Source organism: Excalfactoria chinensis, chromosome 15 (assembly GCF_039878825.1).
Source record: "Excalfactoria chinensis isolate bCotChi1 chromosome 15, bCotChi1.hap2, whole genome shotgun sequence".
Classification (NCBI taxonomy): domain Eukaryota; kingdom Metazoa; phylum Chordata; class Aves; order Galliformes; family Phasianidae; genus Excalfactoria; species Excalfactoria chinensis.
In genome coordinates this window covers 8,817,136-8,829,923 of record NC_092839.1, presented here as the reverse complement: position 1 = coordinate 8,829,923, position 12,788 = coordinate 8,817,136, and the positions used below count along the sequence as shown (strand labels likewise).

Below are 12,788 nucleotides of genomic sequence, written 5' to 3'. Positions count from 1 at the left end.
GGGGGGATGTGCAGCCATGGGCTTGTTCTGCACTAGAGCCCTTCCAGACCTTCCCAAAGCCTGCGTGGTTCCTGCTGGGCCTACAGTGTTGGCTCTGTGTCAGCACAAGGGTAGGGGCTGCTGGCAGGAACGTTGCAATGCTGGGAGCTGAGCCTCTGGTAAACAGCTCTTCGTGCCATACAAAAATACAGATATATCATTTTTTTTCCCCCCCCTGTGACATTTCCCATTGCACACAGAGCCCTGCATGGCTGCTCGGTGCCAAGCTCCTCCTGCAGGGTGAAGGCAGAGCCCAGTGCCTGTGCTGGGGAAGGTACAGTCCAGCTGAAAACCTTGGGTCCTGGTGCCTGCATTGCCCTGACTGATGTTCTCCCAGGGCTTGCTGCACTGAGGATGTGGGATGCTCTTGTGTTTGGGGTAATGAATGCATGGGCTGGGCCTGCTGTCTGAGTAGGGCACCCCCCAAACACTGGGGCTGTGTTGGAGGGCTGCCTCCCTCTGCTCCCCAGCAGGTTGTATGTGAGACATCATTCCCCTCCTGTCCCCGTGCTGCAGCAGTGTGGGCTGCCTGGGGGTGTCCCCTGGATCTGTTGGGGCTGCTTCAAACAGACGGAGCGATGTAAACCCAGTGTGTTTTTATATGTACAACAGGTGCTCCATCAACACTCCCCCCCCCTTTCCAGTCCCCCCCCCCCCCCCCATAATGAAAGCCAACCAAAAAATAAAACCAACAAAAAGAAAAACCTTTTAAAATAAAAAGTTCCAAAACCAACCAAACAACAACTGACCTCCCACCCCCCTCCCTCCTTCCCCCCCCCCCCCTTGAAAAAGAGAAACAAAACCTGCAGAACAAAACGTGTCCCCAAAGGGGTCTCAGGTGGGAAATGGGGACGTGCTGCATCCCCAGGTGTGATGGAGAAAGGGATAAAGTGACCTCTTCAAAAGTGGGTGCGGTGCAGCCTGAAGGGGGGGGGGGGCGCTGAGCCCTGGGCATCCCCCCCCCCCCTTATCGCTGCCTCAATCCGGGATGGGGTTCAGTAGTACGAGCCCGGGCTGAGCCGTCGCGGTGCCCCCACCCCGGGGACAGCCCTGAGACCGCGGGCTCACAGGTAAAAAGCTAAAAACGGGGGGATGTGGAGGTGGAGGAGAGCCGGGCTGTGCCACCCCCCCCCCATCCTGGTGCCGCGTCCCCGCCGGTGTCCCCACGGCCTTTAGGACTCCGAGGAGGAGCGGGAGACGTTCTGGAGCAGCGATTTGTATATGGCAGAGTTCAGGAAGCGAGGGTAGGAGTCTCTGTGCATCAGCGTGTAGATCTGGAGCTGAGCGTCGTCGAACGTGTGCGAGGACGGCTCCTGCATCTTCCTGTTGATCACCTCCCGCACCCGCGAATCCAGGCTCACCTGGGCGAGAAATGAGGGTTGTGGGACCCCAGCGATCAGCCCCCCAACCCGGGCACAGCCCCGCGCGGTACCGAGACCCGGCACGGTACCACGGCCAAAGCAGGAGCCCATCCCCGTGGCCTCACGCCGTGCGCAGGGAGCGGGGTTGCGGTGTCCCCCGCAGCCGCATCTCCTCGGCACGATGGTGCCCTCGTGAGGTTTCAGCCCCGCAACACAACCCCGGCGCGGCCACGCGAGGATCTTTGGGGACAGAGACGCAGGACGGGGACGTCGCTGGGCACAAACATCCTCCCGATGCCGTCCCGTTGGATTTAGGGACGTAGCGCCGTGACCATCCCTCCATTAACCCCAACACTGCGCACCTTTCCCTAAGAACCCACCCCCAAACCTCCACTTTAAGCACAGAAAGGAACCAAAACCTTCCCGGAGCATTTGTGCTACGTACCTCCTTGGGCGAGAGGATGGAGATGTAGTCCTCATAGATGGTCCTGGCCTTCTCATCGATGGTGTGTTTGTTGCATTCGGTTTTGAGCTCCTCGCACGCCAACCAGAAGAGCATGTTCTCCTCACTGTATTCAGTCCTCAAGAACTCCCGGAAGACGTTACGACCCGCCGGGCTCTTCATCAGCTTGTCAAAGGACTGCGCCCAGCCCCGCACCTCCTCCGTGGTGGGTTTGGAGCTGTGGGGTCAGCGGGGTGGGAAGCAAAGGGAAGGTGTTAGAGCAGGATGCTGGATGTGGGATGGGATAGGGCCAGGTTCATTCTGCTGTATCCATCCCCCAGAACAGGGATTGCGCAGGGATGATCCCAGCTCCGAACCATCCCAGGGGGAATGCTCCCAAACATCCCCTGTGCTCCTGCTCAGGCTCTGTTCATTACGGAGCTCCTGCAGATCTCCATAAGTGCCCATGGGGTTTGTCCCGGCGCTGCTCAGCCAGGCCACAGGTTGAAACTGAATTCCACCAAAGGGGACGTATTGTGCTGCCAGCTCTGCACGTGCCCAGGAGAGCACAAACCCCTTCCCGTGCTGAGCTGCACTGCTGGCAGGTCCATGCACCAGCACTGACCGCTGGGGGAGCAAAATCCTAATTACTAAAGCAAGGCAGGAGTCATCGTTCCCACTGGCTAATGAACGCATCTGATCCCTGGCACCAGCAGAGCACCCATGGCTGAGCTGCGTGCGGGCGGCTCTTGTCTCATTTCCAAGGCAGTGGATGCTCAGTGCCCCCACATGTCCCTGCAAGCACAGAGGTTGGCGAATGGCTCCCTGTGCCATGCCGTGAGATGCCGTGCCATGCACCCCATATACCCACACTCACCACGCTTCACAGTTTGGGATGGTCTCCAGTTTGGTCTCCCGGGACGCCCTCCACGCTCGCTCCCGGTCCTCGTTCCTAACGAGGAGATGGAAAGGTAGTAATGGGTGGTGGGACATGGGGCTGCAGCCCCACCTCACCCTGACCCCATTACCTCCTGCCCATCAAACTCCCTTTGTGGGCACCCACATCCCACACCTCTGCTCCTTCCCTTCCTTCGTGCAATTCTGCCCTGACCACGAGGTGATGTTTCCTGCGCTCAGGGCACTGCTGTGCCTGCATGCACCGTGGCACCCAGCACCAATAGGCTGCTGCAGGACACCGTGCTGTGCTATCACCTCCTCCAGCTGCCAGCAGGGCTCAGCCCACGCAGGAAACGGGCGGCTGGGACAGAATTAGGAAGACAAAGCGCCGGATCCTGCACTGTTTTGCGGCCACGACGCACCAGCACCAGCACCGCCTGCAGGCAAGAACCGCGGCACCGACGTCCCCTGCTCCCCCCATCCTCGGCCCCGTGCTGCAAGAGGAAAGCGGCCTCCAGCCAACTTCCCCCGGCCCACCAATTTCGGAGCCGGGCGCCGACCGCAGCGCTTCCTGCTTGCAACACTGCCCCTGCCTGCAATCCCGGGTTTAGCCCTCAGAGCAGCAGCTGGGCTGGGCACAGGGCTCAGTGCCTGATGCCTCTGAGTCTGGGAGCGCCTTGCACCATCCTCGCTTGCTTCTGCTCCCAAGCTCCTGCAGATGCCCAGGTGGGACACGGGTGGGTGTTGTGCTGCTCTCAGTCCTTGTTGCATTGTTGCGTTCTATGATTCATTTGAGGAAACAAAGCTGGATCAGGAGAATGGGGCTCCAAGAGCAGGGCCTTGCACAGTGATGATGCATCAGTGCTGTGGTTGCTCCATGGGTTTGCAGGGAATTTAGCTCCAGGTCTGGATGCTCCTCTGGGCTCGATTCCATCGGCAGCTGCAGAACCCAACACTGCAGCGGTGCACAAAGCTGTCGGCAAGCTCACAATGGGTTGATGCTGAGAGCAGGTTAGCTCTCCAAAACCTGGTTATCCTGGCCCAAAAGGAAGCTGGGATGCAGACAGAGGTGAACAACTGGTGATGGCTTCGGTCAGTGTGAGGAGCAGGGCCCAGCTCTGCACAGTGCTGTGTACAGCAGTCCAGCTGCTGCCCTGGGTTTGGGATGGCTGCTGACTGTGCTGCTCCCACGTGCAGCCCCAGCAGAGCCATTGATGCAGCACAGGATGAGGCTTCCCAGCCCAGTGCTGCTTTCTGCTCTGTGCATTTCTAACGGCTTGGCTGAAGGGAAGAAGCTGTGGTGCACTGGGGCTCGATAGGGTGAACTCACTGTGATCCACGAGAGCAATGCACATAGCCCCGTGCATCTGCAGAGGCAATGACACCCACCTCCAAAATGCCCCTTTCCAAAGCACTGTGTGCAATCCCCCTGCAGAAACACCACGCACAGCCTGTCTAATTGCAGCACGTCTTTGGCTTTTGGCTGCTAACTGAGCACAAAGCATATGGGCACCCCTAAGACGAGGTGAGTGGGGACGGTTCCATCCCAGCTGTGCTCCTGCACCGCTGCCTGTCTTGCTGTGCCCAAAGGGACCCTGGCTGCACCCACACCTCGGTGCTGCACCAGCCATGTGGAACCAAAGTGCTGCTCGTATAACCCGTGCTTACCATGAGCAACTGCAGCAGCAGCACCAGCAGAAGCAGCAGGCGTTGGGGCGGTGGTTGCTGGCGGGTTGCACCGTTGTCGGAGAAGTCTCATGCCGGGACATCGGAAGGGGTGGCTCTGCGGACGCGGGTCCTGCGTACTGCAAGGCAGGAGGGCATGGGGGGGCAGTGGGTGAGCTGAGAGCAGGCGACCACCCCGGCTCCCCCCACCTCAAAAAGCAGCATTTGGGTCCAAGGGGCATCCAAGGGGCTGAGGTCAGTCCTGCTGCAAGCAGGTGGCCAGGAACCCTCTGCTCTAGGTGACACACTATCCCCATGCGTCCTCCTCTCCCCACCTCACAGAGGTGACCAAGAGACCCCCGTGCTGTGGTTTGCAGTGCTTTATTTCACACTCCCCGTCCCCCTTTGCCCCCAGCCCTATTTCCATCTCACCTGCGTCCCAGCCTCATACACGGTGGCCGTGGGTGGGTCGTGCTCCAGGGGCTCTTCTGCTGCTCACTGCTGCTCCCAGGCTGCGGGTGACCCGAGCAGCCCGGTTAGCGTTCCTGCAGCCGCACGGCTGGAGCCTGCAACAGGCAAATGGAGTGGCACCATGTTACCCCCATGGTGTGCATGGACTCTGAGTGAGAGCATCTGGGGAAGGGCTGTGCCATGCTGGGAAGAGCCCTGTGCAGGCTGGGGCAATGCAGGCAGACATTGGTGCAAGAAAAGGAAGTGAGAAGGAAAGGAGGAGGGGAGGGTACGGCAGTGGGCTGCCCCTCGCTGCTCTCTGACCCTGCTCTTGCTTTGCTGGCAGTGTGACAGCCTGCCTGCATATGGCACTCACAGGGTCCCCCCACTGCCTGGGGGCTTCCTGCTCCATGTTGGCTGCCCCAAACTCCAGCTCTTCCTTGCAGGGAATGAGCACAGTCCATGGTCAAGGTTCAGCCTCGCACAGCTGTGCCCCGTATCACGGCCAGGCACCATGGAGGCATTTAGGTTCAGGATAGGGAAGTCAGAGCTGCCCCACGGCATCATGTGAGTGGAAGGAAACGGGGGAAGTTCTCGACTCCCAGCACTACACCCAAACTCTGTGCCAAGTGTTGGCCAGGCTCAGAGCTCTGCACAGCTCAGCGGCCCCAACTGCACCTGCCCCATGCCCGGCCTGCAGTGGGAATGCTCCATGTCCCATTGCCCCGGGTCACCATCCTGCTGCAGAGCCAGGACCTGGGATGTGCATCCCGGCAGGGCACAGGCTGAGCAGGGGCTGCTGGTGGAGGAGGTTTGGAGCCATGCACAACAGGCACAAGGACCGGGGACTGTGGTCTCCTGCTGCAAGCTCCTCTCCCTGGCCCCTGAAGCCCTCCCGCTGGTTCCCTGCGCTCCTGCAGGAACTAAAAAGGAGAGAGTCTGTGCTTCTCTCCCAATTGTCCCTATTTATAGCCCCGAGTGCTGGCAGGATGGCTGTGACCTTGTCACCCCGCTCGGCAGCAGCTCTGCGCCCTCAGACTGCACTGTCGGCAGGTGCATTGCAGAATTCTTGTTTTCCCCTTTGCTTTCCTTCCCCCTGTACCAACCAACCTCATCCTCAATGGCTGCACAGGCAACAAAAACCCACAGCAAATCCTAGTGGCCCCTTGGTGTTCATTACAATGGTGTGACAAGAGGAAAAACACAAAGGAACCATGCTGGGTCCCCTCCTGCTGCATCGCACCGTGCTGAATGCAAAGGCAGTGAAGGCTCTTATGCAGCACTGGGGTGCCCAAGGGATGGGGACGTGGTTATGAAGCGTGGCAGTGCTGCAGTGCTGTCCCACCGTTCTGGGGCCACTGGAACAGCAGATCAGGAAGCAGAACCACACAGAGCCAGAGCTCATGGGGAGGTGTGGGTGTGCACGAGACTGCGAAAAGAGGAAGGAGGAGGGCAGGGGATGTTTCCCAAACACAGACACAAGACAGCCCCATAGCCCCCACCCAGCCCCAGCGCCCTGTGGTGCTGCCCCACACTTGCTGACGTAGCTTCAGCACACAGCCTTGGAGTCCCCACATTCCAGGCACCCCCGTGCCATGTCCTGCCAGCTCCCACACCCACATCCACACTGAGCTCTCCCCATCCCACAGAGGCGACAGCGATGGGGCTGCAACACCCCAGTGCACATCACTGCCCTGAGCCCTCATGCAGCCGGCCAGGGAGGATGCTCCCCAATATTACTTTGGAAGGGAAACATCCCCTTCCCCAGAGTGACTCCTGGATTCCAGCAGCCACCAAACACCGTGGATGTCTCAGGCAGCACCGAGGCTGTCCCTACACCCGTACCTGTGCTATTCCAGCCATGGCCACGCCGTCAGCACCCGGCTCGTGGTGCGCAGCATTGGCTGGGCAGGGAGCTGGGAAGGAAAAGAAGAAAGAGAGAGAAAAGAAAAGAAGCCGAACACATCCTCTCACAGGAAAGGGAGTGGTAAGGGAAGTGGCAAACTCAACTGAAGAGTTCAGACCTTTTTTGGGAAAGCCCCACCAAGGCCACGCTGCTCTGCCCGGCCTCCTGCAGTGCGGGTATACAGCTCTCCCAGGCAGGATGGAGGCATCTGGGGCATCATGGGGACACGGTGGGCACACCAGCACCAGAGCAACCCACAGAACCAAGGAAGTGGCCACAATGTGCAATGTAAGGATCCATCCAGAGGGGTGATGCCAACATGTGGTGCCCCAGGATCTTCCCGCATCACCCACGGGGGAGGAATCAGGCAGCGAATGGTGGGACTGTGGAGCGGGGTGGGATGAAGCCCTATGGGCACGGTGCCTCCCGGCAGCGTCACTGCAGAGCAGGGCTGCACCCACCCGCTGCCATGCAGTGCGGGGCTGAGCTGTCGGCTGAGAGTGACTCACAAACAAAAGCAACATGTGAGAGAAAAATCGGCCATGCGACCTCAAGCTTCCTTGATTGAATTTGCCCGCGGGGCTGCAACAGCGGCACAGACACGGGCGGTCACCACTTGGACTGCAGCAAAGGGAGCAGAGAATGAGAGCCGGGCAATGCAGTGTGCACCCATCACCCCAAAACCCACCAAAATCCCAACGCCGTGCACCACAGCACCCAAAACCCAACGTGGCCGCACCGTGTCCCAGCGCTGAGCCCACACCACCACAGGGGAACTCCCCGGTCCCCGTGCAAAACCCCCATGCTTTGGCAGCTCTGCTGCTTAGCAGGGACCCCCCGCCCCCAAGGGTTTGCCCCATGGGCACAGCTTGGCCCTGCGGCTGCCCCCGCCCCGCAGTGCGCCCCAGACACCTGCTGGTGCACAGGAAGTTTTGGGAGCTATTCTTAGATTGCTTTTTTTCTCTCTCTTTTTTTTCTCCCTTCCCACTTCAGCAATTAGAAAGGACTCAAAAGGTCCATTGGGATGGTGTCTGTGAGCACGGGGCAAGGCTGACCCCCATGCTGCCAGCACGGCAGTGCCAGCAGTGCCTGGGACCACAGCCTGATCCAGGACACTTTGGCTACATGGGGACCAAAGAGGTGATGATGTGCTGCCCTGCAGCTGCCCTGAGCATGCCCACAAAGCCCTGCACACTGCAGAGGTGGCAGCGGGGAGTGGATGTCTCTGGGAGCCCCGCAGTGATTTCTTCATCAGCCCCAGCCCCCAGCGCTGGGTGCTCCTGCACCGAGCATCCTCTGAGCCAAATCCCATCGCTCACCCCCCAAACTCCTCACCTCACGGCCCAGAAACTCCCATCCCAACATCCCAAAAGCTCCCCACAAACATCCCAAAGCTGCCACCACACGCCCCTACAACTGCCCAACTCAACACCCCAAAGCCCCCACCGCACTCCCCATAGCCCCATAGCCCCCCCCCCCATCCCCAAATCCCACCGTCCCCTCAGCCCCGGCTCTTGCACAGAAATGTGGTTAATGATTTCAGAGCCCCAAAAATAGCACCCGCGCCAATCAGCTGGGGGATTTAATAAGGCAAACCCTGACAATTACGTTTCTATTAGTGGAGGTATCGTGGCGTTGTTAAGGCAGACTCCCATTAAGCATTTGGTAATGATCCATGCGAAAGGAGAAAGATCGCGGGGATCAATACCCAGCAGAGGCACAGGGCGAGCAGCGGGAGCATGGGGAGAGGGAAGGAGGGAGGGAAGGGATGAAGCCTTGCTGTGCTGCTGCTCAGGCCGTGGTTTGCATCTGGAGCGGTCCCTGAGTAGCTCTGCATCCCTCTGCTGAGCATCCCTGACCCCAGCACCGATGGCGTGCACCAAAATCCCACTTTTGGATGCTAAATCCCTCCACAGACGGAGAATCCAGGGCACATTTGTTGACAGCATGTGCACCCTGGTGAGAGGCAGAAGGGTTCTGTGTACATGGGTGCAGGTGACACTGCGTGGGGCTCACGGACCTCTCAGCACTGGGAACCCATGGTGACCGGGGCTGTGGAGCCAAGGCACAGAGATGGAGCGTTGCCTTTTCTATTCCAGGGAATAAACAGCCACATCCAGGTGAATGGAAACCCTCTGCATCCCAGGGAGGTGCTGGAGCAAAGGGCAGCTCTGTACAGCCAGTGGCTGATTTCCTGCCCAGCCCCAGGATGAGACCGAACGCAGCACCTGGAGCCCCCAGCCCTGCACACTCAGCTGTGTGCCCACCTATGTGGGCATGAAGGCTCTGCACTACCAGCCTGGATTGGAGCTTTTCAAGGTCAGGCTGCAGGTAGAGACCAGGACAGGTGCCCACGCTGGTGGGTACAGCATGCACGGCATCCCCTCCACTGCCCCATCCCCAGGACAGCCCTTGGGGGACACACATCCACAACAGGGATGCTCTGCACTGTCCCATCTGTCACAAGCATTGGGGAGCTCCAACACTGACCCGTGGGTTATTTAAAACCCAACCAAAGGGGAACAAAGTCTGCAGGGTTCGGCTCGGCCACGCGGGGAGGAGCTGGTGGCACAGAGGAAGGAAGCACCGTCACCCTGCATGGCCCCTGTGCCACAGGCACAGCACGCAGCACGGCGTCCCACATCGCCCCACAGCTCTGCCTTTCCTCATTATTCCTTGTTGTTGTTTGGTGAGGCCGGCACGAAGCTTTCCTTTCCTTTTCTGGGCTTGCTGCACCTGTTTGCTCTTCTGCTGCCCTTTGCACTGAACTGCCGTGTGGGCATTTGCCTTCTGCAGGAGCCCCCAGAGAGTTCACACAGGAGATAAGAGGGAGGGCAAGGGGAAAACCCAAACCCTGCGCCCCAAGCACTTTGCTGGCTCTTCTATATGGAGCCCCCATCTGCACGCCCAGTGATCCTCACCATCTGTGTCAAGAGCCCCCAGCAGCTCAGCACAGAGCAGGTGAGGCCGTTTCCAGGGCTGCTCAGAGAACTGGAAGTGCAGCTTGTTTGGTCATTGTGTGGGACAGTAACAGCTCTGGGGCTGCCCCTCGTGTTCCTTCCCCCCATTGGGTGCACCACGAGCCTGGCTTTGATCTGAGCTGCATTTATACCCCAAAGCCACTGAATACTGCATCCCCTGGTGCCCGGCTGCTGGCACAAGGGATGGCACGGACACAGCTGCCCCCAGCCATGCACCAGCCCTGCAGCTGCAGCAATGCATGCACAGCTGGACCAAAGGCATCCTATTCCTGCAGGAGGTCTTGAGAAGTCAGCTCTGTTCTGCCACTGCTGCAAGGGATTGGAGACTTCCTGAGCACCCCCAGCAGCACAGGGAGCAGCCCCACCACCGCCTGTGGGAAATGTGCTGCAACACGGCTCTCCAGCAAAATGCATGAGTGCATGGAGCTGGATGGGAGACAGATTGGGATCCCTGGGATTGCAGGAAGAGAGAATGGAGAACAGGCAGATCAGCAGCACTCCAGTGCCCATTAGTGACGGTAGGGAAGGGAACACGAGGGGTTGTAGCATGGCCAGCATGTGGCAAAGCGAAAGCAGAATGAATGGAGTGGGCACTGCTGGAAATAGGCCGGGAGAGCTGATGGAGTGCCCAGCACTGGATGAGATGCCCTCAAGGCTGAGTGCCATGGAGCTGGAGTGGGGATGGTGACATCCCTCACAGAGCAGCTGCCAGGTCCAGGCTGCAACAGTGTGAGAGCTCAGCACCTTCCTCTCCTGCAGCAGCGTGGGATACCATACACCATCCTCTACTCTCCATTGGGTGAGAATCGTTACAAGAACAAGGAGCAACATCCAATTTCTCCCCCTCGAATGAAGAAGTAGCTATTAAATAACACACAGAACCAAATGGTTTTAGACCCACCCCCTCCAAACAGCCTTTGCAATGGAAATGCAGAGACGTGCAGAGACGAAGAAGGAACTGAGTAATAGGAAGCAGCAGTGGGCACGGGGCAACCCGGAAGCGTCCACGATCTCAGCACAGAACTGCACCCCGCTAACAGCCCTGCTGCTGGGGTGTGGGTGCACAGCAGGGCTGCACTGCAAGAAGCCACCCAGGGGGAGCACAGACCCCCACCAACATGGCTGAGGGATGGCACACAGACCCCGACTGATGCACGTCCGAGTCACCAAACCTCTGCTTCCCTGCTATAATTCTTCAGAGGTAGAGTCTGTTTAATTGCTGAAGAACACGACTGTATTTTGATTAGCGGCTTTGAGTCATTTGTGGGGAAGGGCTGAGGCGGAGGAGCTGAAATCCTTGTAGGGAAATCTGATGTGGCTCTGTCCCCTGGGATGTATCCTGAGGTACGTGCCCACAGGGGCAACCCGATGCACAACACATCCACTGGGACAGCAGGCACTGCGAGCACTGGGATGGTGGAGCTGCATCCAGAGGGGAACCAACTCTCCTTGCAGCGGGGAAATCCCTCCCACTCACTTAACACTTTTTGTTGAGTTTCTTAAATAAGGCCATGGATCTGAGCCAGAGCAGCCTCATGGGGAGGGAAGGAGGGAGGGAGCTTCCCGGGGGATCCTCGCTGTGCCCAGGGATGCAGTTGGCCTTCTCCATCCCTCAGCCAAGCTGCCAAGCCCACGTGATGGGCTCGTGTTGGGCGACAGATAGATGCTGTGTCCCTATGGGGGAGCCACATCCCGGTCACCGGGTCCTCTGGTCATGAAGTCCCCTGGTCACCAGATCCCCCTGCCTGGTGCTGGAGGACCCGATGATGGCCGGAGCTCGGGCTCACCCTGACCTCAGCCAACCTCCCCATGCCACAGCGAGGTCAGGGCTGCTGGTGGGGCACAGCACCCCCGGCTGCAGGGAGCACGCAGGGGACCCCGCATCGCACAGAGGATGCTCCAGCTCCGCACACCTGTGGGTGCAGAGAGGGCCCTGGGGGATGACCACAAAGCAGCCCTCCCCCTGGGTTGGGCAAGACCCGGCGCAGCCATCCCTGCGGCGGGAGGGGGCCCCCGCCTTCCTCCTCCATCCTCCTCCTCCTCGCAGGGTTCGGCACAACCCGGGGGCGATGGGGAGGAAGGGGATGAGAGGCGACGAGAGGGGAACCCCCCCCAGGCCCGGTGTGCTCCGTGCCCCCGCCCCGCCGAGCATCGCGCTGTCCCCCCTCGCGCACGGGGCCGGTGTCAGGCGGTGACACACGGACACACGGACGCAGCCCTCCCTCTCCATCAGCGCCCCGCGGTGCTCACTGTATGTGCCCGGAGAAGGGAGGAGGAAAAGGGGAGGATGCACGGAAAGGGGGGATGCGTGGGAAAGGGGAGGAAGGGGGGGGGCGGGGGGGGGGGCGGTCACGGAGAAGAGGGGAATCATGGAGAAAGGGGGGATCGTGCAAAAGGAGGGTGCGTGCAGGAGGGAGCGCGCACGTAGGGGCGGCGGGGGGAGCGTGACAAGGATGGGGATGCGAATAGGGTCCGGCCGCAGCCTGCGGGGAGGGGGGGCGGGCCGGGCAATACACGGAGGTGGCGGGTCCGTGTCCCCCCCCACCCCCCATCCCCGCCCCAGCCCCCGGCATCCCCCGGGCCGGGCCGTGGGGTACTCACGGGTCAGGCATCCGCGCCGTCGAGCAGCGCCGTCCGCTGCCCCGTGCCCACGGCCGCCGCCCGTGCGCTGCCCCCGGGTTCGGCACCGGAGGGAGAGGGAGAGGCAGCGGGAGCGGAGCGGAGCGGAGCGGCTGCACTGCGCACGCGTCCCCCGGCCCCTGCGATTGACTTCCTAAAGCAATTGCAGCTTTGGCACTTCCTCACGTCAAAACACACACACACACACACACACGCACACACACAGCGCCCGGTCCCGTGCCCTACACCGGCACCCAGAGCTGCTGTCCGGTGTGCACGGCCAGCACCGGCACCTGCAGCCGAACCCAAGCTGCGTCCTGCACCACGTACAGGATCTTGCACCAGCACTGTGTGCCCAGCACCTTCACAACCCAGCACTGCACACCCACACTGAGATCTCACACCCAGAGCCCGGTACCAGCACCCAG

General features: G+C 60.3%; 1 protein-coding gene across 2 annotated transcripts; it reads right to left on the bottom strand.

Moving 5' to 3' along the window:
* Nucleotides 1–1,081: 1,081 nt before the first annotated feature.
* On the bottom strand, nt 1,082–12,491 carry RGS19 (regulator of G protein signaling 19). Of its 2 annotated transcripts, XM_072350001.1 has the most exons (6): nt 12,343–12,491; nt 4,837–4,970; nt 4,408–4,544; nt 2,720–2,794; nt 1,846–2,080; nt 1,082–1,400 (listed from the first exon to the last, which is right to left on the bottom strand). In XM_072350001.1, exons 3-6 carry the CDS (start codon nt 4,506–4,508, stop codon nt 1,212–1,214), a joined length of 600 nt encoding a protein of 199 aa, XP_072206102.1. In that variant the 5' UTR covers nt 4,509–4,544; nt 4,837–4,970; nt 12,343–12,491; the 3' UTR covers nt 1,082–1,211. The 2 variants fall into 2 exon arrangements, with proteins under 2 accessions (XP_072206102.1, XP_072206103.1); XM_072350002.1 differs by lacking the exons at nt 4,837–4,970; nt 12,343–12,491 and having other exon boundaries at nt 4,409–4,544.
* Between the last annotated feature and the right edge of the window lie 297 nt (nt 12,492–12,788).